General features: G+C 39.3%; 1 protein-coding gene across 1 annotated transcript; it reads left to right on the plus strand.

Annotated features, from left to right (window-relative positions):
• Positions 1 to 1,114: 1,114 nt before the first annotated feature.
• GOLM1 (golgi membrane protein 1) lies at positions 1,115 to 24,807 on the plus strand (the record flags this gene model as incomplete). Its single annotated transcript, XM_079548256.1, is given in 10 exon segments — positions 1,115 to 1,138; positions 1,142 to 1,243; positions 1,819 to 1,998; positions 11,024 to 11,078; positions 12,198 to 12,300; positions 14,578 to 14,716; positions 19,025 to 19,154; positions 20,379 to 20,666; positions 22,780 to 22,893; positions 24,746 to 24,807. Coding segments are annotated over 10 exon segments (1,197 nt in total).
• Positions 24,808 to 26,252: the final 1,445 nt, after the last annotated feature.

The raw sequence follows: 26,252 nt of genomic DNA on the forward strand, positions 1-26,252 counted from the left end.
TTATAAATACATTACAACCTGTGAATTGCATCCACAGGGAAAACTAAGTTGTTGTATTTAAGAGTGTGCACCTTGAGAGAATGCACAACGTGTTAGTAGTAAATGAACCCATTTCACCTTGAGTTAGTGTCTTGCACTTCACTGGTGTTTGCTGTTTGATTTCATTACTATTTTTGCTGGTTTTTGTCTGCAGTAGTGCCAAAAGGAAAAAAAACCAAAACCAGTGGATCTCAGTTTGCAAGAGAGCAGTCTATATTGCCAACTGTGCCCAGAGTTTCTGGTGGAGTTGGATGATTCCTTGAGCTAAGTGCTGTTGCGCTCATTAAGACCGGATTTTATCAACTCATAAAACTCATAGGATGTTTATGGCCTATTGTAAATAGAACTGCAGTTGCTCTTTGCCCTCACATTTTGTTAAAATGGGTTGCTTCACAGAGTGAAACAAGGCTCAGTGGCAGCTGACATCTTCGATGTTGCTCAGTTGCTAAACCTCACAGATTAAGGCACGTTATTTATATTTGGTCAAGAGCAGTGGAAAGCTGAAGATCAAAAGAAATAGCACTTCATATAATTTCCCATTGAAATTAACAGTGTTTGCGTATTTATTTATTTAGGTTACCCTTAAGGTATTCATGTGCTTACTTACCTATTAACTAACTAGCCTTGAACCAATGCATTAGGTTCACATCCCCAGTTGTAAGCAAGATGTAAATTACTAATGTTCATTACTAAGTGGTATGACAAGGAATCTGTCCTCTTACCTCCAAACCAGTGCCGTTAATTAGCTTGCTGTATGGAATGTATGATAGCAGGATGGCTGGTCTATTCTATTTGTTTTTGGTTTTCATTGCATTGTTAGGAATATTCGAGATTTTCTTGCAAAGTTGATGTGGGGCTTTCTGTAACAGCTAACATTATGATATGGCTTTTTTCTTTTTCCAGGTGGAAATACCTGCCCTCCTTGCCTAGTGGAGTCCAGCTGAGAGCTGCTGCGTTACTGCAGTGAAGGTCTGATTGTGTTCATACAGTAATCTAAGTGGGGGATGCAATATAACACACATAATTTAATTTGCAGTTTCCATTCCTTTGGTTTTGCTTTTTTGCTGTTTTTGACATGATAGAGCTTGGGAACAGCTGCTGAGAAATGAAGTCTCCACCTCTTCTCGTGGCCTCACTCCTGGCATGCATCATTGTTTTGGGTTTCAATTACTGGATTGCAAGCTCTCGCAGTTTGGATCTACAGGTAACGTTACTATTGCTCTACATGTGGTCATGCACATCTACAGTTGGCAAAGGTAATTCACAGTAAATAGGATGCTTGTGCTAGATGTGATGAGCTTGCTTTGGCTTGCTTTAGGGATTTTCACAAATACTACAGGGAAGTAGGGAGTTCAAGGGGACCCAAAGACCTGAGTATGGTACCTCAAACATATGTAGACATTCAGCTGCTTTCTTCTACTTCAGTTTTTTTTCTCAGAGTACGTTGAACTTGAAGTCGATTTTAAATCTGAACGAGTCTTTGTAATTTGCTCATCTTCCTAAATTATTTTTCCATATTGCCATTTCAGTGACTTCTGTTGCTCAGTATAAAGAAAGATTGACCCCTTTCAGTATATGCTGGATGAGTAACATGCCCATTTCCCACTAGAGGCAAGGAAAGCTAGCTTGTTCAGATACAGTTTCTAAAAATTTGAATTTGTATTTCTTAGAAATTGTTCCTAAGAAGGTGTTCAAGTCCCATGGAATAATTACTATTTTGTAGCTCTTTTGTTTTGTTACTATTTTGTTTCTCTTTGCCTTTTGCTATTGCTTCCTCAGAGTCGGATCATGGAGCTGGAAGGCAAGGTCCGCAGGGCAGCAGCAGAGAGAGGTGCCGTGGAACTCAAGAAGAATGAATTCCAGGGAGAGCTGCAGAAGCAGCGAGAGCAAATTGATAAAATACAGTCCTTGCATAGCTTCCAGATGGAAAATGCCAACAGAGCACATTGGGAAGAGAAGGTAGGAACTCATCTAGCTACACTATTCCATGAGATTGTGGTTAACCATTATACTTTGCAACAGAGTAAGGTTGCTCCAGCTAATGAGGGTTAGAGTTAGTGTTTGTGTGACAAAATATTTGATGTCTAAATTATCACTGAATGTAGCTTATAGCCCTCAAAGCGGTAAAAGATTTGCTCAGGTGTTTGTAATGGAGAAAAACTTTAATATAAATATGTTAGGGGGAGGGAAAGAAAGAAACAGAAGTAAGCTGAAATCTGCATTTTTCTTACTGCACTGCATGAGGTTTTAATTGTGAAATATTAGAAGCTAGTAGTGATAGCACTTCTGAATACCTTTGCCTCCTATTGTTAGAGCTACCTTGGTTTGACCTCTGGCTTTCTTTCCTGTACGCTGATATTTTAAAACTTCAGGAAGAGAAGAAGCTGCACTGATAGATATGATTGTATTCCTTTCCCAAGTAGTTATAAATGATTGATGTTTATTTCTAAATGCGTTGTAAATTTTGTGGCCTCCAAATCTTCTGCCTCCAAAACTCAGTAAAGTGAGAGACGTTTGATTAAAAAAAAAAAAGTAAGCAAGTTATAGTTTCGTTGCTTATATTTTAATGTGTATAGGTGTTAAAAAGATACCCTGGGATATTCAGATTACATTCAAGTGAAGAGAATCATAGAATTGTTTGTGTTGGAAGGCACCTTTAAAGAACATTTGTTCCAGCTCTCCTGCAATGAACAGGGACATTGACAGCTAGATCAGGTTGCTCAGAGCCTGATGCAGCCTGACCTTGAATGGCTCCAAGGAAGGGACATCTACCCCCTCTCTGGGCAGTCCCCAGTCACGGGGAACTTTACCTGACTGCCCTGATTTCTCCAGTAAGACGGAGAGTGACTTGCCAGTTAAGTCAGCCAGTTCCTCAGTGCCTTGGGTAGTACCTCATCAGGTCACAGAATCACAGAATTGTAGGGGTTGAAAGGGACCCCTGTAGATCACCAAGTCCTTGGAACATGCTAAAGGAGGCTCCGTACAGTACATTACACAGGAAAGTGTCTAGATAAGTTTTGAATATCTCTAGAGAAGGAGGCTCTGCAACTTCTCTGGGCACCCTATTCCAGTGCTGTCACCCTTCTAGTAAAGAAGTTTTTCATCATGTTTGTAGGCAATTTCTTATATACTTCTTTGTCCTCACTGCCACTTGTTCTGTCACTGAGCACTGTTTATAAGAGCCTGGCCCCATCCACTTGATTCCATTATAGGATCCCCCCTCTGTCTTCTCCAGGCTGAACATCCTGAGGTCTCTCACGCTCTTCTCATAAGGGAGATGCTCCAGGCCCCTCATCATCTTTGTGGCCCATCTCTGGACTCTAGGAGATCCCTGTCTTTCTTGAACTGGGGAGCCTAGAACTGGACTTAGTACTCTAGATGTGGCCTCACTAGGGACGAATAAGGGGAAAGGATCACCTCCCTCGACCTGCTGGCTACAGTATTCTTTATGCATCCCAGGATACCATGGCCTTCTTGGTCACAAGAGCACACTCTTGGCTCATAGTCAACCTGTTGTTTACCAAGACACCCAGGCCTTCTCTGCAGAGCTCCTTCCAGTAGGTCATCCCCTAAACTGTACTGATGTGTGCAGTTGTTCCTCCCCAGGTGTAGGACACTGTACTTGCTCCTGTTGAACCTCACACGGCTCCTCTCTGCCCAGCTTTCCAGTCTGTCCAGCCAGGTCTCATGAATGGCAACACAGCCATCTGATGTGTCAACTTTGTATCATCAGCAGACTTGTTTAAGGTGCATTCTCTCTCTGATGTGTCAACCACCTGTCCCGACTTTGTATCATCAGCAGACTTGTTTAAGGTGCATTCTCTCCCTTCATCCATGTCACTGATGAAGATCTTGAAAAAGACCGGACCCAGCACTGACCCCTGGAGAACACTGCTAGCTTCAGACAGGACAGGACACCAACAGGACTTCGTGCCACTGATCACAACCCTCTAAGCTTTTCCACTTGATCAATTCTCAGTCTACCTCACTGTCTACTCACCTGTCCCACACTTCCTGAGCTTACCTATGAGGCTGTTACGGGAGTCAGTGTCAAAAGCCTTGATTTTTGCTCAAGGTACACAGCATCCACTGCTCTCTTCTCACCTACCCAGCCAATTGTGAATAGAAGGCCACCAGATCAGTGATTTCCCCGTGGAGAACCCACACTGTCTACTCTTGATAAACTCCTTCTCTTCTAATTGCTTGGAGATGACATCCAGAATAAGTTGTTCCATCACTTTCCTAGTGACAGATGTGAGGTGGACTGGCCTGTAGTTTCCCAGTTCCTCCTCCTTGCCCTTTTTGAAGATTGGAGTGACATTGGCTTTCCTCCAGTAGTCAGGCACCTCTCCTGTTTTCCACATCCTTTTGAAGATGATTGAGAGTGGCTTGGCAATTACTTCTACCTGCTGACTCAGCACTCATGGCTGTATCCCATGGGGACCCATGGGTTTGTGCGTATTGAGTTTGTCTAGACAATCTCTGACCAGATCCTTCTCAACCAAAGGGAAGTCTTCCTTTTCCCAGACTCTCCATCTTCCTCATTCAGCAGTGGGCCCACATTTTCCATCATCTTCATTTTCCTATTGAGATACAGAACTGTTGTCCTTGGCCTCCTTCCTTCATGTTTTTGCATTCCACATGCGTCCTGCAATTAGCAGAGAACATTTATGAGGGGGAAAAAAAAAAATTCAAAAGGCAAATGCATTTTCTGATTCTTTTTCACTAGTAGAATTTCCTTTACCAAGGTAAAAGAATTTCTGTATGTCTACCAACATACTGAAAATTCCATTGATAGCATGATGGGCAAATATGAAGAGCTAGTGAGAAGAACTCAACCAAGAGTCCTAAGAAAGCTCCATGGATGGAAAAGTGCTTTCTTTTGCCAAGAGCAGTGTGCACTTTTTCCTTTGAATTACCATGGTACTAGTCAGTTGCAACTGCCACCACACAATCATTTTTTCTTGTGGTAGAGTTGCTTTTTTTCCTTTGAGTTTAGAGGAATTATTGTTTATCAAGTCTTGCATTTTTTCCTATAAAGTCATAGGAAATATTAAAAAAAATCAATCTTGTTATGTGACATAGGATGAATATGTTATTTTGGGGAAGGTTTAGAGAAACTTATGAAAAAATCTTGCCTTTGGTGTCTCTTAGAACTTCTGCATGAAAGGGTCATTACAGAGATGAGAAAGACTAATTAGTGTATTCACACCTAGAACTGGAAGTGTCTGTACACTCACTTATCAAAGCAATTGTGAAGCCATGTGACATAATATTGTTATAGCAGGGCTGAATGGTCAGGTAAAAGTTGCAGAATGGCTTAGAAAACAGCAGTGGGTGGATGGAGGAGCTGCTCCTCAGGCTGCAAACATATGGCACCTGCATTACCTGATTACTTGGCGTCAGTGATGGTTACAATCAATAGGGCAGACTGGAGAAGCACCTGCCCTCTGCCCCATAAGATTTTTTTCTGGCTCCAAATGTTCCTGGGCCAGAAATTGTTGCTGCTGGAAAACACTGTGCCTTATGGTGCGTTTATGTTCCTTTGGCAGCTGCTGTTGAAAGACAGGATGTTGGACAAGGTGGGGCTGGGACAAGCATAGCTGATCTTAACCTCTTAAGTGCATTCTCTTCCATCATCCTAAAATGCAGGTGGTCAGTAATGGAATAGTCAATGAAGTTTGCTGTTGGAAACCCAGGAGCTGATGCTGTAGGAAACAGGTATAAGTGGTGCAATGGACTAATTTCCTCTTCTGTTCCATGTGACTGGAGAAGAACAAGTCTCGGGAGGCTGAAGACTGGAACGAGCATGCGAGTCTGTGCACTTGCTCTTGTTGTGTGTGACATGTGAACAGACATCCCACACAGTTGTTTGCTGCCCAGATCTGCAATTTATGAGTAGGGAGAGCTGTTTTACTGGAAAACTCTATTTGTAAAAATTGTGCCATAAGCAAGTTGGCATGGCATCTTTTACTCTAAATTACAAGTGCTCCTGATACAGCCGTGGTGGTGGAGGAGGAGAGCGTAGTTTTCCTCACTAAGGACCTTAATCTGAACATGCTCTCCAGGGTCAGAGATTGTATGACAGTGGGATGTGAATACAGCAAAAAGCTGTTTCTGAGCTTTTTTAGTGTTTGTATTTAAGTATCTATGTGCTAATGTCTGTGTTCTGAGTTCACATGTATGTACATGAATGTGTATGCATACACAAACACATATTCTTGGTTTTTGGCTCAGTGGATTTCAGTGGAATCTGGGATACCTGGGAGGCAGATAGTGAATGCAACGTTTCTGCTTATACAAAATTCATTTCTTTAGCTGAATTTTTCCTTTCTGGAGATTAGCAGGGAATGTTTACCCAGTCCATGAGGAATGAGTGCAAATCTAAACCCTGAGTGTCTCAGCTCTTTCCAAGTTAACACAACTGTCTAAATGTAACTAAACAGATCTTTACATGACAAGCAGGATTTTGCTTAATTTTCATTGTTGTCCTTAAATAAGAAAAATGAAAAGGCTGTTAGCTGATTTGTGGAAGTGATTGGTTTGTGTCAGAAAGCTTCCTCTTTTCTGGGGTAAAGTTATAGAGCCTCTGGATATAGAAGAGTAGTACTTAGCGAAAGTAACTCTTAAATTAGATTTGAGACCCATCTTAATTTTACTTTATCTCTGATCACTGCATCTTATTACTCTGATTATAATATGGATAAGGATATGGTCATAATACTGATCATATGATAATTATGCCACTAATTTAGTTTTGTACTAAACTAATATACCAGTAATATACATTCCAGGTTAAAGTAATTCTCAGAGACAATGTGACTATCACTAGTTACATCTGCCTTCTTTTCTAGTTCAGTTGCCTCTGTTCTACTTTAGGAACAAGGGTACAGAAGGAAGAAGATTCTCAGAGTGTGAAATATCCCATGGTCTCACCATCCATTGAGGCAATGAAATCCTGGCTAATTGCTCTCAGAATTGTAGAACTGTAGAATCATTCAGGTTGGAAAAGACCTTTGAGACCATCTAGTCCAACCACCAACCCATCACTACCATGCCCACTAACCATGCCCTCCAGTGCCACATCCACTCGGTTCTTGGATGCTTCAGGGATGGTGACTCCACCACCTCCCTGGACAGGCTATTCCAATGCTTCACTACTCCTTCGGAGAAGAAATCATGTTTCTCTTATGTCTGAGTATGTATAAAACACTTCTGTCAGCAGGCTGCTTTTAAAAAATCTGTTTGAATTATTGAGGATTTAGCCAGTGGCTTCTGGAAGTCCATACAGAAGTAGACTGAAGAGATTGAGAGGCCTTACAAGAACTCTCAGTAACAGCAGACAAAAAGTCAGGAGTGCAGAGGGGCTGTTTCTAATCCATAAGCAATTTCCAAATCAGAACAATATCCTTCATGGTTGTTATTCAGAACTCGTGGCTTCTGGGTTGTGCACACCCACAATAGTTTTTTGAAGAGTGGAGCAGCAAAACAATGCTTGTAATCTGTTTCATGTTTAATTCTTAGAACGTGCTTTTGCAGTTTGGATTTCTGTAATTCTTCCCAAGTGCACATCTTGCTTTTTTGTTTGCTGAAAGAGAAGTGCCTGGCACTGTTGCTTGATGTCCTTTAACGCTGTTCACAGCTGTTCTCATCGCTCCCCCAAGAAGGATCTCATCTCCCAGCTCAGCCTTTGAGACAAAACACCTGCTGGCATGCGGAGTGTAGGCTCTGCTCAGAAGGAGTGGCAGTGGCCAGAGGGAGAGAGAAAAAAGCCTGTAGTGGAAATAAGGAGCTGCGTATGTGTGCTTGTTTTAAAGCAGTGTTGCACCCAACAGCTCTGAATACTAGTTTATACTACCAGGTGTTGGGGTTCTAATTAAACATAGCAGTGTTTACAGAAGTCCTGTAGCTTCAAAAGGAGTGTTGTCTCCAATCTGCCTGCTGCTGCCCCACAGCTGCAAACATCATTTCTTCTTCAGATTTTCAGCTGCTTTTCCTGCTGAGAATGTAAGGAAGAAAAAAATCTAATTTCTTGATGGAACTAATTTCAGTAGGAAATTTTTAAATGAAGAATATCTGCTCCATTCAAGCTCAAGATTTTTTTCAGGTTTCTTCAACTGAGGTGCTTCTACTGAAGTATTTATGAGCATTTTGCACAGGGACCAGCCTAAAAGAGAAATATTTTCATAAGGAATCATTTTTATGAAATCTTTTTCTTTTTTCCTTACATACTGATATGTGCTTAGCCACAAATCTGATGCCTTGGAATGAAAAAGGCTCTTTGTGGCTGGTTGAAATAGTTCCCACTTTTTCAAAAATTATTCCAAAGTGATGAAAAAGGAGACTAGAAAGACACAAGAATTGGAGATATTTAGTGCCAAGAATGTGGTGGTAGAGAATGTGTCTTTGCAGAAACAGAGAAAGACATTTTTATGTATCATTAAGACATGAACAAGCCCTCGTTTGGGCTACTGGCTTGGAAGTGTGCTTGATAAACTGCTCCTTTTGTCTGCCACAGGGACGCAGATCAGTTTGCATTGGTCATGATATAGCTGCCCATCTTCTCCCTGCCTACTACAAGTACTGGTTTTATGAGTTTCTGCATGTGCAAGCCTCACCCTCCAGCTTGCTGTGTTCCCAGCACTTTGTTTGGGAGGCTGGGCAGCTGAAATCTGCTTCTGTCTCAGAGCTTCGATTAGTGATACTGCTGCTTGCTTTTTTCTCCTCTTGAGAGCTGTGCCTCATGAGTGCCAAACCCCTTTGCGCTGCTTTTAGCTCTGAAACAAATGTTTATTCATGTCAGCTGCTTTGCTGTGCTATTTCTTTTTCTGTCGCAGTCTCTGGTAAGTAGATACGCTATTCTTAGTTAGTGTTGGAAAACAGATACATCAGTGTGCTGGGTCTGGCTGGTTTTATGGTGGTATCAAAAGCCATAGACAGCCATGCTGAAGGAGCTGGGCTAGTAGCCCCCCCAAGAGAGTGATTAAGGAGACTGTTGTGTAAGACACTGGTCTAAGTATGTGTTTTAGTGCACGTATGTAGCTCAGGATATGTGTTCAAAATACGTGTGCTTTGGGATGATTTATCTCAATGCCACCATGCAGGTATTTCTGTTTGTGTTCTTTTTAAACCTATGCTTTTAACGTTTGTGCTTCTAAAGTGGAATACGACTTACGTAGATATTCTTTGGTATATGATATGTATCTCTGGCAGTTTTCATTAAAATATTTTCTGTCCAGGTGGAGCAAGGTCTTTTTTTATCACTGCTGATAGCTGTGTGGCTTTTGGTTTGGTTTCTTAAGATCTGCTGTCCGTAACAGTGACCCCAATCAGGAGGCTGACTGTTCCTGCCTCTTAGTGACAAGGATTTCTGTGCAAGGTGTATTGCAAGCACAACAATCTGGCTCTATTTACAGAGTTACTCCCGTGCTCTCACAGATTGTTTTGATATGGTGAGATACTGAATTCACCAAAACTGAATAATCACTGTCAGGGATTATAGGTATTGTTGTTGCTGAATGGGATTTAAAATGTAAATTTCCTCTTAGGTCTGAATTTCAGTGTGTGTTTGCTGACTGCTTCCTTGCAGTTTGAAAAATATGATAAAATAATACCCGCCTAATTCCCAGATATGAGGCAAAGATTAGTTAATGTTTGCCTGGCAGGAGGAAGAATTAAAAGCCTGAAGCTATTGATACAGTTAGGTAGGGAGCTGGCATTTGGAACATTGCCCTGTAAATTACTGAGCACAATATCCTGCTCACGTTAAACAGGTGGCTGGACTTTTTGTGATTCCTTCCTGGGTTCTTACCCTCAAATTCAGAGGGATAGATGTGGCACTGCCAATTGGAAGTTTCATTCAATTTTGTTTACATGGTCCAAAAGATTAAGATCTATAATTTTTTATCCTTTATATTTTAAGGAGAATTTTCCATGCCTAAGGTGCTGAACACCCAGCACTTGTGTGCTTCACAGTCAAAAGGAAATAAATGGTTCTAGTGCTGGGGGCATTCACTAAAGAACAGTAAACAAACAAACAAACGTAAATATGTGTGAATGTAGAATGGCTGTAGCAAACTACAGTACTTGTTCTTCTATTCCGTTGAGTTTCTGGTAATAGCCATGGTTGACTAACCCTAGCAAGGGAAATCTTGATGATGATGATCATGGAGCAGTCTCATTAGGCTGAGCAGGCAATAGCAGCACTTTACATTTCCATTGAAACATAAACCTCCTTTCTGCAATTAAGCAGTGAAAACAGATCCAGAACCTTTTTTACCCTGTCCTTTGAGAACTGAGAAGGAGAGGAGTTGATTGATCCTAAGTGTGTTGCTTTCCACGTTGTTTCTCTTTGTTTTTTTTCAATGAAGGATCAAGACCTTTCCTCTTGATATTTCACAACAGTGTTCATGGACTGATGGCTTGTATGGAATGCTGTAGGAATATTTCTTTTGTTGAGCTGAAAAAGACTGCCTCTTTGTTAAGACATGAACGACCACTTCTTTGGATTGGAACTTTTTAAAAGGTTGACAAAAGACAAATTTACCCCTCTGCTCCGTGTATGCTTGGATTAATTGAACACTTCCCTTTTAATCAACTGGTACTTATTAGTGTTAGTCTCCAAAAAAATAGGTGTTTTTCTTCAAGGGGTAAATACAATGAATCTGACTATAACTATTACCATGAGATTAAACCAGGATAAAGCAGCAAGCAGTTTTAGTAGCGGGCTCTTTACATTCCTCCTGCTTTTGTTTAAAGGTAGTGATATCTTTGTACACTCAGAAATCTGAATTAAAACAACTCTTCGTTGGTTTTAATAAGAAGTCTCTAGAACAGTGAATGAAGTTTTTGTTTTCATCTGTAACCCAGCACTTATCAAGTTAAAAATCCTATTACTAGTGGTTCGATTGGTGTTATTTATAACAGTAATGGTAACCCAGGGCCTTTGCAGTTAAAACATTGTTTTCTGTTTTGCTCCTTACAGGCAGTGCTGATGAATAACATCACAACAAATGAACGATTGATCCAGAGTCTACAAGGTAGAACATAATACCTCCCTGAATTGCTCTTTTTCTTTTTTTTTCCTTTCTTTTTTTTTCTTTTTTAATATGCTGTTTTTAAGACTTGAGCTATTCCAGTGTCTTCTGAAAATGCTGCCTTTCTCCAAGCTGTGGGGAATGTGCAGGAGCTGCTGTAATTTCAGTTCTGCATTTACACAGTTCTGGTTCAGTGAACTGTCAGTCTGCATATGCCTCAGTACCAGAGGGATTTGTCTGTATAGTTCTTGCTATAGACTCCTGATCCTTATCTGCTAATGATATAAAAACAATGCAAAATAAAACTAGCTTATTAATGTATTGTTAAAATGCTTTTAATTGCACTTTTTATCACATATGCTTGCATTCCTCCCTGAGGTGTTTTGGTCATGTATTTTAGCATCAAGATAATTAGCAAACTTGTATTAAACAAAAAAACGTAGTCTAATTCATTTCAATTCATGTTGGAGTTCCAGAAGTGTTCTTAACAATGTATGCCCCAGTATTCTGAGGAAGAAATCTTAAGTTCTATAAACAAGCAAATATATTGTCAGTTCTTCTGATGTCTTCATAGAAAGCTTTCTGTCAGGAGGCATTTATAATGATGAAGCATGATAATGATGCTTCAGATATTAAAAAAATGCAGAGAATTCCAAATCATAGATTCCTGAAGAATGTAACAGTAAACTCTGTGTTACTCAGGAAAGAATTGTAAACACATCTTCTGGTAGCTAATCGATATGAATGCTATTTCATACCATGTTCTGATAAATCTCTCTCTCTCTCCTATACCTGATGGCTTCTGGGGCTGAAACCTAGTAGACAAAGATTTTATAAACAAGCTAGAATATTCCTTGTAAAGAAAAGGAGATCAAAATCTACATTATGCAGCTTTTGTTATTCCATTCAGCCAAGAGAATATTTGGTCTTACTGAATCCTGTGCATCTTTCATTTGTCAATGTAGAAATTGCCAGTGCATCTGCATGCAAAATGTAATGAACGTGAGAAATGGATAGAGCTAGTGTGCTTATAGCAAGGTTTGCTATCTGATATATGTGTTGTAATATCTAGCTAAATATATGTGTACATTTTAATATATATTTTAATTTTATTATGATCAGAACACTTGAAAGAGTTACAGACAGAGTATGGAAAGCTGCAGCTGGATGTTTACAGATTTCAGAAAAACCAGACGAACCTTCAGAGAAAATTCTCATATGACCTGTAAGTTCTATCTGAACAGTGCTTCCGGAGTTGTAAGTGATTTGGTTATAACCCTAAGAATTCTTGTGACAGCTGTAGCACTATCAATAGATATACCATTTTAAGGTGGAAGTGACACCGCATACATCTAAGATTGCTCAGAGTTAATCTTGGAGAAGGGCATACGCCTTGCAATGAACAGCATCTCAATATCCATAGACTTCTTCTACGCTTCTGGATCTTCCTTCCAGTGCAGGAGGAGAAGGGTAGCTATATTCTCATTTCAGAAGTGGGAGAAACTGGATCATGAACAGGCTAAGCAATGAAGAAGTTTGAAAACTAAGATATAGAAATACTTTTGAGAGGCTATGCCTCATGGAGTTGTTGGAGGCCAAACAGGAAGCTTCTGTTAGAGTTATGGTTCTGCAGTGTGTTTCATACTTATCCTTTTTTTTTTTTTTTTTTTTTTTTTGGTTGAAATTTTTCACTGAATTGTAAGGCACAGATTGATGAACAAAAGTACCTATCAGTATCTGTACCCTACACGTATACCCTAAACATGTTTCTGCTATTTGAATTTCTCATAGGTTCTTTCTGCTTAGTAATGTTCTTGTCCCTCAGCTTCTCCCCTTTTGTGCTTAAGTATAGAAAACCAACACACGTCTGTGTATACTCCTAGGATTTCCATCAGGCATACAAATGTAATATGTATTTTTTCCAACATTCAAATTTTGGTTAGATATAGTAGGAGTTTTGATTAAAAGCTCAACATGGCAATCAAAGAACCTGTATTTTGCAAGCCAAACTTGAAAATTCAGAATTCCCTTTTTTTTCTTCCCTTCTATTCCAACTTCTTAAGAATTAAGGATCTGTATTACTGCATTTGGGATACTTACTGATTGTCAGTTGATTATACGGTTATTTTTTTTTAAGGTGTTACTCTTTTAAAAGAGATGAATCAGAATTCTAATAATTAAGGACTTTTAACATAAAAGGAATTTGAAGATATAAGTTTGTACCAACCTTTTATTAGGCTGAATTACACTTACATGCCAACCAAAGTATTTTACCCCTCAAAGTACACTACATCTTTGACACAGATGAGTCATAACATAATTGGGACTCTTGGACATTTGTTCATCTTCTTTGCTAGCTAGATAAGAAGGTATCTTCCTTGATGGCTAAGGTCATCAAGAGTAAGTGAATTCGTAAGTGCATGTATGTGCTGTACAGTTGTGCTCCACATGAGTAGTAATCTTTGAATTATTGATTGATAAATGTGTGTAGAAAAGTGATACAAAATTGTTGTAGTAAATCTGACATCTGAAAACTCAGGCTTATTGTCCATGAAATATTTTCAAGTACATCTCATTTATCTGAAGAAGATTAGATCTGGAGGGATCAGCTGCAGGAGGGAACAGCAAGCAGAGTGAAGAGATAAAGTTATGGTGATGAAATCATACTTCTTGGATGGGTTTGCCAGGGTCAGCGTGGATGCCAACAGGACTGAACAGGGATTAAGCAGTCAACTCATCTGCCTTCCATTAGTCTTTAAAGCAGATGCACCGTATTCTGCTGTCTCTCCTTGGTAATCCGGAAAAGCAGCTCTCAGTTGAGGAGCTACACAATCTTCATGAGGTTTGCTTTATAGCACTTAAAAGTTCATTTATGGTAGAAAGGGATGCTAAACGTGTGGTACTTCCTTGGACTTGGAATTGTATGGATGAGAGTATGGCACCTTGGATATTAAATACACTTTGCCTAGCAAAAAAAATCAAAGAAAGAATTACTGTATAATTGAAATTTGCTTTTTTTCAAGTACACAAACTGCACATTTTTAGTCAGTTTGGCTGTTGTGCTGTAGAAGACAGTGATAAAATTGTGCGTGCGTAACGCCTAAGAACAAAATTTAATATAGGAGGTACAGAAAACATACGTTTTCCTCAGGTTTCATCACAGCAGAATTATTTTTTGAGTGAGTCTCACGTTTTCAGTTCAACAGGCAGCAGAAAGCTGTGTGAGCGTGCTGGTATCAGGACTACTCAAGGTCTTTCTGTTCTCTGCGTACGCTTTTCTTTCCCTACATCACACTGTGTCCCACACAGCTGCCTCATCTGATTTGCTAGTCACTAGGTCTCAGAAGGGAGTAGAGGAGTGTAAGGTAATAAAACTAAGAAGATAATAAAGTAGGGAGGAGCAAAGGAACAAAGAAAATTATTTTACAAAATGAAATTTTAGGAGACAGTTGTGAACATGGGTGGAAGTTTGCAACTTCTCACTTGTTCATGTTCTTTCCAGGTCACAGTGCATCAACCAGATGAAGGAATTAAAAGAACAATGTGAAGAAAAGATAAATGAGATATCAAAAAAAGACCGTAATGTACCACAGGTCAAAAAAAATAAGGACTTCTTAGAAGATTCAAAAAGAAGCACTCAGGTATGATAGGAGTAGTTTATCATAAGTCTTTTTCCCTGTGATTCTTAAGAGGTTCTCCTCCTCCTTTTTGATATCTCCAGCTAACATTATTTTGTCTCGTTAAACTTTTCAGTACTTTCATTTGCATTGTTTGAATGCTTCTGATTTATGTGAAATTGAGTGAATCTGGGGAGAGAACAAGGCATAGATCCTGGAGAGGTCTTTATTGTTCTCCTTATTACTGTCCTCTGAGACAGGCAGAATTGGAGAGCTGATAATGAGAGAGTGAAAGTGGTGAGAAGCCATTTCAAGAATATTTGTGCTGCTGAGCTTTGGCCCACAGCTCCTTTTGACTTTGTTAAAGGACTTAATCGCTTTGTGTGTTGAAGTTGTATGTTTAAAGATGAGGATAAATTTACTATCAATCACTTCAGAATAGCAGAAAGCCTGAAGAACAATCCTGTAGCCCACAGCTCTTTACCTGGGACTTTGGGGTTCAGCTGTTTATCACAGTACCGTGAGTTTCCAGAGGAATACAGATTTCAGTCTTGTACAGCAGGAGTGAGAGTTTTGTTTTTTTTCTCGGGATCAGGGAGCTGCAGGAAGTGTTGCTGTGTGTAACACAAACAGTATAGTGGAATAGCATGGGCTTGCCACATGGGTCGGCCCCGTGCCAGCAGCGGTGGCTGTGTGGCCACCCACTCTTTCTTCCTAAGCTGTGGAGGGTGGAAGGAATGCTGAGAAAAATAAATTTCATACAATTGTGTTGTCTTGGCATGTAAATTATTGATACTTCTTTAGTAAAGTAGGATTAGATCTGGGATAGGACTTGAGTAGTTAAGCTTGCCACAGATGGCCATGGAAACAGGCAGCAAAACCCCCATATAAAGAGGCAAGTAATATATTATACTTAAAATAATTTAATTTAAGGTGCCTCTTTCTTCAAGACCACAAGCCTTGTGACAGAAACTTTAACATGTGATTGCATTAGAGACTATTTGAATGGCCAGCTTTCATTGCAAAGGCGAAACAGTTTTGGTAGTTCCTGCCTTCTGTTATATGAGTGCTGCTAGAAGAATGAAGCATTAGAAACAGTGAATGCTATTCTTCTTTTCCCTTTCTTCTACAGGGATAGTTCTTGTTTGAGTAATTTTTGTGAAGTGTCAGATAAACAAAAAAATAACAAGCTCATCGTTTGGACACAGGCAGGAAGACTTTATAGAGCAGATGTGTCTTGCTTGATTGAATGATGGAAAATACAAACCATTGATAAACTTCATATGGGGAAGAGCATACTAAAGAGATGGGCAAGTGAATTTCTGATATTGTCTTGCATCAGATTCTCATTAACATTACTCATACCAGATGAGGTCTACTTACCAATTCCAGAAGCTAGGAAGTCTTGCATTCTTCTCCAACAAGTCTCATGTCTGAAGTCAGCATTTTCTCAAAGGCTACAGGTTACATGTCGTTCTTGTTATCTACAGATGGGTTGGCCCCAGCTCCAAGAGCTGCTGATAGTGCTTCAGGCAAAATAGTTACCTTGCGTTCCCTAATGTCTATGGCAGTATTTCTTATGTCAAGTTGTAATTTTTTCAGTTATTTGTTTGCCAACGATTGCAACTTTTGCATATGCAAAGGCTGAGTTACTGAGTCACTGTGTATGTTTTTAGCTGGAATGATTCCCATTTTTACAGATCACAGTGGCTCAGCTAGTGTGATTTCTTTTTTTTGTGCTGAGTTTCTGAAATGCACATACTTATGTAATAGAAAGTTCAGTATTAAAATAAATTGGAGAAAGGAGGTAGGTTGTTGGTTAGTTAATAAATACACAGCTACGCTTATAGTTTTGTCTTTTGAGTACTGATGTATACTTATACTCCTAGGTTGGGAATATAAAATGTGTCTATTAATTTATCTTTAACAAGTTTCAGTTATCTTTTCAGACAGAAGACCAACCACTTCAACTTGTAGCATACACACGCTTTTATTTGATGTCATCATTAAAAGTTACTGAGTTGAATATGTAAGATAATACAGCTTAAGGCTTATTGCATGTCTAATTAAGAGCTGAATTGTTGCTATTAATTTCAGGCTTGATATTTTTACAGAAGTATGTGTGCCCCAGCATAAACTGGAAAGTAGTCTCATCTTCAGACTCTAGAGATTTGTACTGCGGAGACAGTTATGTCTAAAAAAACCAAGAGGAATATTTAAATATAGTACCTTTATGTTTTAATGACTGAAGAAAGACAGACTTCTTCTGAATACCCTTATTGCAATAACTTTACTAAATTTTCTGTGGTAGTAATTACTTCTCAATCTGAGGTGTTAAATTGTTTATTGTTGATGTTAGACTCAGAGGTGTTGACCCAAGGTCTTTAGCTCTCCCTGGCTTTAACTGAGCTTAAGCAATTTCAAAATAGCCAAGTAATTGGTGACCTACACACCCTTTTCAACTTTAGTTTCTTGGTTATTCAATCACTTATTTCTGCAGACGTTTTACCAAATGATCACATGCAGATTTGGCAACCTAGTAATTTATTGACCTGCTTAGGACAATAAGCAGTTACAGTTTACCAACAGCTGGAAAAGGAAGATTTTTGTGGATGGTGTGACTTTCTACACCATAAAGTTTTTTTTCATTCATTTTTTTCATTTTTTCATTTCAGTTTTTCATTACTGATTTGTGTAGTGCCAGCTATTTAAAAAGTCTCTCTCTGTAGGTCTGTACACTTTTCTCTCTGCATCTTTGAAAAGAATCATCATAGAATCACAAAATGGCCTTAAAGATCACCCAGTTCCAATTCCCTCTGCCATAAACACTCACCAGATCAGGGCTGCTCCCCACCAGATCAAGCTTTCCAGGATCCTGTCCAACTGGCCCTGAATGCCTCTAGGGATGGGGCTTTCACAGCTTCTCTAGGAAACCTGTGCCAGGGCCTCACTGCTCTCTGAGTATGGAGCTTCTGTCTAACATCTCAGCTTAATCTCCCCTCTTTTAGTTTAAAGCCATTATCCCTTGTCCTCCCACTATGGGACTGTTTAAAATGTCGGCTCCCTCCTGCTTGTAAGCTCCCCTCAAGTACTGGAAGGCTGTAGAGAAGTCTCCCTGGAGCCTTCTCTTCTTTGAGCTAAACAAGGCCAGTTCCCTCAACCTTTCTTCGTACAAAGGTGCTCCAGCCCTCTGATCATCTTACTGGCCCTCCTCTGGACCCTTTCCTACAGCTCCACGTATTTCGTGTGCTGGAAGCCCCAGGCCTGAACACAGTAGTGCAAGTGAGGCCTCACAAGGGCGAAGCAGAGGAAGACAATCCCCTCTCTGTCCCTGCTGGTCACTTTTCTTTTGTTACAGTCCAAGATACTGTTGGCCTTCTGGGCTGCAGGTGCTGGCTCAGCTACAGCTTACATCCAGATTCTCGTCCTCCTGCAACCTGGATACATGCTCTAAGCATTAATCAAGCTGGGCACTTTGTAGTCATTTGTCTGTCAAAACCAGACATTGTAGTTTTTTTTTTTTTGTTTTTTGTTTTTTTTTTTTTTATTATTATTATTATTATTTATGCTGGTATAGGGCAACATGGGCTCCAGGCATCTCATGTTCAGTTTTTATGTGAACTGAATTAAGATAGCTATTAAATGTTAATATGAGTAAGACCGCATAGAGAATTGTAATTGTTTAGTTGAAAGATCTTCAGGTTGGTGGATAATGTTTCTATGATTCTGTGACATCTTAGCCATTAATCTTTAATCAGATCTGACAGGTCAGAGTCCAAGACCAGTCAAGTACCAATATTCAGTACATCCTTAAGTTTGGTCTTCCTAATAATGTTGTCTAGTTGTTGATATTTTGGTTTTTTTTCCTTCTCTAAAACCTACATTCAACATTTATTCCAGTTCTGGACAGCAGTGATTGGCTGATTATGCCCAAACTCGGTTTACCTGTTCCTGCACTAGCAGCAGTTAATGCCATCTGTTTTTATTGCTCTGCTGTCCCCGGTGTGGTAGCAGGGGTACAGTAGAGAAATGTGTGGTGCTATGATTCTGTGACCCTTGCTGAATAACAGGAAACACTAACCAAGAACAGTATTCTCAGCTGGAATTAGACAGAAGGAAGGGTGTTAGATTCTTGTAATGTTGTGTGCTGTTATGTAGAAGCATTGCTGCCTCAGGATTTAATGGTACTTCCATCACCACTAAAAATTTCAGTTCAATTATTTGAGTGCATTTAGATTTCTTTTCCTCCACTGAAGTCTGACTAAATTTCACCTTCCAAATCCAGGACTGAATGTTCAGAGCAATGTATGTCTGTGTGCATTCACTTTACAGGCTGATGGTCAGCTGTCAGTTCCAAAACAACCTGAGTTCAAGCAGACTGATTTGGAACAGCAGAGAGCCAATGAAGATGTGCCAAAAGCAGTGCCTACAGTAAAAAGGACAGATGTTCTGCAGCCTAATGGTGAGATAAAATCATTGGTATCTTAGCAACTTGAGTAAGAAAGTTTGCAACTTAAATGAACACTAAAAATATTTTTGTACCCAAGAAGGAAAAAAATGTCAGCAGTGGACTGAATTGTAATAAACTGTCCTTTAGCTGCAGTAATTTGTCAAAGTGTTTTTTTATTACCATTTCTGCTGGTTCAGCTATTTTGAAATTGATGTGTTGCTTCTAAAGCAAAATAAAAATGCTTGTAATCACTTGTTTACTGTTGAGAAAATATTTTGCTTTTGCATGCAAAAGTTTTTAAGTATGTTTTGAATTTACTTGTTTAGTAAGTTTGGTACATCTAGCCCACTGCCCCTCCCTATCAAATACCTGAAAGTTTAGCATTAGGCAAACACGTTCCTGCGCTTGCTGTGTCTCAGTGAGCAAAGTGGGTAATCAGAGATCAGATTAGGTAAGCCATGGTTGTTTTTGGCATTCAGCTCTCACAAGTATTGACTTGAATGGATGTCCCAGTGTACTAGTCTCACAAAGTACTGTGCATGTGAGAAATCCAACTTTCTATTAAATTACTCTTTTGTTTTATCTTTAATAACAGGCTTGGGAGTAATTTTAGAGAACTAGCAATTCCAAGCAACTACTCTGTTAAGTTTATTTATTCGGGTGAGTTTTATCCTGGCATTTTTAAGCTAGAAGTGCAGATATATGATATGGTAATGCCTGCTGAAAGCAGCAGCCCACCTCTGCATTCTCTCCACACCTAAAAGTGAGAACAGGCTTCATTTACTTGAAAGTCTGCCCCTGTATCCACTGTGTCCTGAGCTACCTTTGAACACCTGATCTGTTATATTGTTAATAACAAAGCATGATGCTCAGAAATCTGATGCTTACATAGCACACTGGAAGTTTTAATAGAGCACTGCTCTGTTTCACCTGCCTAACATTATTATTATTTTTTAACTCCACATACAAACATTTAAGTAGGTAGCAAAGTGAATCTGGTGATGGTGGATGCTGGACTTTGCAGGTTTTATACTTCAGCTTTCATACTTGAAAAATATGGACTGGACTGTCTTCTATCTTTCTTCTTGAATCTGATGTGATTGAAAGAAAAATAAGAATGGAATGTGAAAAATGAAGCAATGTCTATTCAAGGTTTTCAACTTATGCTGCCACTGAAATATTTTTTCTTTTTTCTTTTTTTTTTTTTTAATTTGGAATCATCAATATAATTCACAGAAAGAGCAAACGGCCTTGCTGCCATCAGAAAAGAGGACTCCAAAGCAGAAGAGGAGAAGCTCTCTGTTGAACTGAAACATCCACAGGGTTTGGATATGGCTGACACAGGCCGTAAGGAGATGTCCCCTAAGTCAGAGAAAGAACTGAATCCAGCTGAAGATGGAAAAAACGTAGCTGAGCAAGAGGCACCACAGCTAGCTGCACAACAGATTGCTGAGGAGGAGGTGGAGAGGGAGCAGCTCCTCAATTATGATGTTAAGCAGGGTGACTCGCCTCCTGGACAGGCTGGTTAGTAACACCTTGCAGACTGCAAGAAAGGGAATAAAGATGCGGAATTTCTGAAATAGTGGTGGAAGTTGGCTAGACTTAATGCAAGGCTTCGTAAGTGTTGGTGTGAGAGGCTAAAGATCAATCCTCAGCAGCCCTTCACAGTCCAGTGGGTAATGACAGAGGCTTCTATTTGTGCAATGAGGAGCTGCCAGTCTGGATTCCTGTGTGTCACTGTTCTAGCTGTTCTGTCCTTCTCTCCATTGTCTGCACAAGGTGTCTGGGGACTGCACTCTCAGAAACCTTTCAGTACTGGGGCTTAGTAATATGACATGTTTGGAAAGGATGCAACATACTGTGCGTACAAAGCATCGATGGGTAGAATATTGTGTAGATTGTCATTTTGAAATGGGTAGCTATAAACTATGTTGGGATGAATAAAACTTTGCTTGAGACTTCAGATATCTGAAGTTCATTACTGTGACTCAGCAAAACTGCAGATTGAAAGTCATTGGCAAAGGTGCCAGTTTTTTGGTTCTACCATGTGTGACCCTGTCTGCACCATGCTGAGTATTGATGTGATGTCTAAATCTGACCAGAGTCTGAGCCAAGCAACTTGAGGAACTCCATCTTAGGTGCTCCTAACACTGTGGTCATTAGCAACTTTTCCATGGAACAAAGTAGAATTTTCTTATGCAGTAGAAGCTTGCAGCACTATGAAGGATCAGTTTCTTGCTTTTCCCATACTCATTCCAGCTTGTCTTCCATCTTCCACCAGATTATCCCAATTACCTCACTACCAGCTCTTCTGAATGGGGAAATGTGTCACCCCTCCTTGTGTAGTAATGCAAAGTAGAATCAGTAGCATGGACAGCAAACAAGAAGTAGTACTGTTTATGTTCTCTAATCCAATGAATGCATTTATATAATGCATTATTATATGATATTAGTAGAGTAGATAATTTGGCAAGGATAAGTAACCTGTCTCATCTGCATTGCCAAAGTAATACTTTTCCAACTGCACCAAAGAGATATTTACCAGAGCAGGCAGTTCTCCAAGGAGATGTGACTATACAAGCCAAATGTTTCATTTTAACTGAGGTATAGAAAAAGCAGATAGTGAAATCATCCAACAACTGGTGCAAGAGAAAGCCCTGCAGTGCAGCCTGTGGAAGGTCAGTGTTCTCTGAATGCAGGAACAGCACAATATTCTCTATGCTTGATTGTTCTGCAAAAATAATATACCTTATGAGGTGGATTCCTTTGGTTGTAGGGAAGCAGAAGTGGACTTCTACGTTCTGTGAGCATTCTCTGTTTTTCATTTAAAGCTTCTTTTAAAAGCTTGAGACAGTTAGGCCTATTACTGAAAAGTATTTTTGATGTTCTAAACATGTACAAAATAATGCTAAAATTTTTCAAGCCTTCTTCTCATCAGATGCTGTTAAAGTTTGGTGTTTTCTTCTTCTTGAGAACCAGAGACTCTTCTCTTAACTGGTCATTATGGTTTCTCTGACTAACTGAAAAAGTAAAGGTAGGGTTCTTGCAGTCAGAAGTAATTTTCTTCTGAACAATCTATACTAAGAAATTTTAAGGTAGTGAAATTTGCTCAAGATGGAGCCATGTGGGGCAGGACAGTGTCAGAGTGAAGAAAACCATTTATAGAAAACCACTTTTAAGGCCAAGTTAGTATATTCATATATTCATTTCATGCCATCTTCAGAGCTTTATTCATTGCTGGACAAGCCAAAACAAGGAGGGGCTATCTGAGATACCTTTCAGAGGAAGTGTTAATGCATTTAAAAGCAACACCATAGTCAGGTTTTCAGTGTAATCTTCAAGTTTTACTCTTCTAAGACTGTCACTTAATGTATTCTGAAACTGCTTAATGCTTTTCTTTTGTCCACTTGCATGCTGGCTGGACTTTGTTACACTTCCAATTCCCAAAGATTGTTATCTAGCTTTTAATACAATGTTGACAGCAAAGGTTTTCTATTCTAATGTTTTTCTATAAAAACATTAAAACTCACTCCCTAAACAGAAATTCATTCACCAGCAAAATAAATTATATCGTAGATTTTTTTTGCATTACTTATTTTGTGCCGTGTAAAACAAATTAACTGTAATGTTTTTCCAGAACAACAAGCACGTGAAGCATTGAATGAGGACAAAGATGTTGACTACAATTTAGATGAGAATGAAGCTGAATCAGAAACAGACAAGCAAGCAGCACTTGCAGGCATTGAAACTGGTAAATAAATAAAGAATATTTTACTGGAAGCACTATATGCTGCAAAGTACTGTGATGATTACTTTGAATTTTATACTTTAGCAGATTCAGATAGGTAATTCCTCTTTGTTCCCCAGTTTTCCTACTGTTTAGTATGATGTGTTGTTACATAGCATTCCTGAAGCTACTTTTTAGTAAATGGTGGAGAGGGGGAGTATGTGCAGCCTTACTGTTCAGCACTAACAGTCCCTTCAAAATTTTCTGGATGAAGACCTATCACTCCTGAATTTTAAAGAGATTTCTGTACCTTTTTCTTTCTTCCTTAGTTCAAAGTTCTCAAGAAAAAATATGAAGAACCACTTGACCAAACTGGAACACATCAGAGGCTGTGAACAAGGGAAATTCATGATGCATCTTAATCAACTCTTCCTATAAACACAGTAATGACCAGAGCAGTGATTTAAGAATGTTTGATTATCTTTTTGAGGCTTTGATAAAGGCTCAAATGAAGTAGTTTGTTGTGAAGTCTTAGTACTGTTTCAGGGTGAAAAAATTATATATCTCAAGGCTTGTTTTAAGGCAGTGTGACCTCTGCAATGAGACTTTTCTTCCTCCTGATTATAAAGTAAAAACCAGCTAACAAGCACTGTAGTAACTTTGAAGTCAACTGACTTGTGCAGTCATGCTACAATAACATTATGCATGGATTGGTAGTAGGTTGGAAAGAGTCCTCTGGCAAAGATGGAATTTTCTCCTGACCAGTGCAGTAGAGAAATCCTCACCCTAGTTTTCAGAGTGAGGAGCTAACTTACTTTGGCAAAACACGGGAAGCATGAAAAATGTCCTATGCTGCAGTCTGCCCTCATGCCAGTTCTGACACCATTTTACTGCAGTGTGGGTGGACTTAGAGAGGATGATTGTAGTTCTCAGATATGACATGGCATTATATAATCTCCTTTATTTCATAAATGAAACTTCTAGCTTACATAATCTGTACCAGGAATGAATAGCTGTCTTGGTTTTATTCCTAAGTTTTGCATTAAAAATAGATTCTAGTAATAGAATATTCTTAAGAGATTAGCAGGAGTGTATCCTGAAAGCCTTACTGGACGTCTCTTCACAAGATTAGAAGTGCCACTAGCTTATGCAGACATCAGTCAGACTGACTCCTGAACTTGTGATGTGACAAGTCTTCAGCAGGGGTGTGCTGCTTCTGCCATCCCTCTGCTGGAACAGTGTATTTCACTGAAGAGTAGAAAGGAAATGCCTGCCTTATGGAACAGCAGATTCAGCTGTCAAAAAATGTCTTCTCTGCTGGACTTTTGAAGGAGGTGGACCAGGTTGTGCATTTTATCACCCACAGTTGAAACAGTAGTTGATCTGAAGTGCTGCGTCACACACCATTATCGTGTTGTGGGTATTCTGTAATCTTCGGATTTTCTGCAGCTTGTTGAACTAGTTCACTCTGAACTGCCAAAGTAAGTTATGCCTAGAATACCCATGGCTGCCCCTGACACACCTTTTGACTTCAACTGTCACCTTTGTTGCTTGTAACCAACTGTTTTGAAGATTGCATTTGTGTCTGCTTTTAAGACCAGCCCCCATGTTTGGAGCAGTCTCCATGAATATGAACCAACAGCCACATTGATAGTATGGGAGAAGTGAGACACAAATGACTTCCTAACCAACAGTTTCATTTAAGAATACGGACATTTATCATGGCTTCCTCTTAATGTACTTCATATCATAAGTTATAGATTATCATTCTTTAATGTGTTAGTTAACTACTCCTGTAGCTTAAAATGCCTAAATGTGCAAATAGAGGGCTGGTTTTTTTGTTTGTTTGTTTGTTTGTTGTTTGTTTGTCATTCAGCAAAAGAAGCAGGAGCCATCAAATGGTGCCTGGTCCTCCTAAGTCCACAAATGGTTCACTGACAGACTTGCCAAGTGTGACATGAATTGAGAGAAGAACTACCCTCTGTTACTGAGTTACGGGTTACTGCCTATTATCACCATGTAAGTCAGATTTTATGTGCTGACTATTGCAGTCAGTAATAACAGTGAAAGCAAATATTTTTAAGCAGTAGAGGATATATGAGCATTTCTTCTAAATGACAGATGTTGGAAAACTTGGGGATATTTCTGTATTGCTGATTCTTTATCTTTTGTAAAACATGGTATGCTTTGGCATCAGAATGTTTACATGTATTCAGAGTAAAGTGAGCATGATCTTAGGACTTAATCTGTAAACTGTTGTTTAGCTGAGACTAAGTTAATCAGGAATTTCTGATTGCAGAACTGTACATTTTAACACTATGAAATGTACAGTGAAATGCTGTATTCAAGTTGAACGAAGTACTTTAACTTGCAACTGCTAAAATCCTGAATAAAACCCACAGTTCTTTAATGTAATTAATATATTGCCAGAGAATTCTTTTAGAATTAGAATAATCCAACTGCCTGACCACTTTAGGGCTAACAAAAAGTTAAAGCATGAGGGCATACCCAAATGTCTCTTGAACACTGACAGATACAGGGCATCAACCTGTCTAGGAACACTGTGGCAGAGTCCAACCACTCTCAGGGTAAGGAAATAGCTGGCAGCATTTCTGTACAGTGACTAAAACTGAGTAGGCTTCTTAGTAGCCAGCTAGGTGGCTTCCAGTAAACACGACCTCCTTTATACAAAGCACAATTGCTGTACCTCTTACAGTGGAAGGCTGAAAACCTGTGTAAAAGCAATGTTCATAGACATAGCGGAATAATGCCCTACTCTCAGTGGCTTCAAGTGCTACAAGAATGTACCTGGGATCATAAATTTTTAATAGACAAGGGACTGTTGTGTCTACTATATGGAACTTTAAAGGACTTGATGTAGTTGAACAAAACAAGATTCACTTGAAACTGTGATTAACAAAATGTTTATCACCAAATTTTTTACATGCATGAGGGTGGGGAAGCTGCTTGTCTAATTTTTCTGGGCTTAAATTAACACTTGTCCCCATTGTTTTTTAAAAACAAAGTCTGGTCCATTTAAGTACGCATTTTAAAATAAAAACAGTCTTCTCTAATGTCTGTAACCTTATTCTGTATTGTTGATATACTTGTAATGTTAATGGAAATGGAAAAGATGATCGTTCAAGTTTTTTGAGTTCTGTGAATGTTGTAGAAGTTACCTGGTGTCTCTCTTATTTGCTGCATCTTTTGGAGAAATTCAGAAAGCTTTCCCTGAGCCACTGGTATGCAGTTAAACATTTTGAAGACTGGAAGGATTTCTATAATTCCTTACAACAAGGCAGCAAAAGGCAGATGAATTTTTAGTGGCCTACAGTACCTCAGTTGGACATCTTTGCAACTACATGATCTGGGGTTTCCGTTCC

The sequence above is a fragment of the Tetrao urogallus genome (assembly GCF_951394365.1).
Source record: "Tetrao urogallus genome assembly, chromosome: Z".
In the NCBI taxonomy this organism is placed as follows: domain Eukaryota; kingdom Metazoa; phylum Chordata; class Aves; order Galliformes; family Phasianidae; genus Tetrao; species Tetrao urogallus.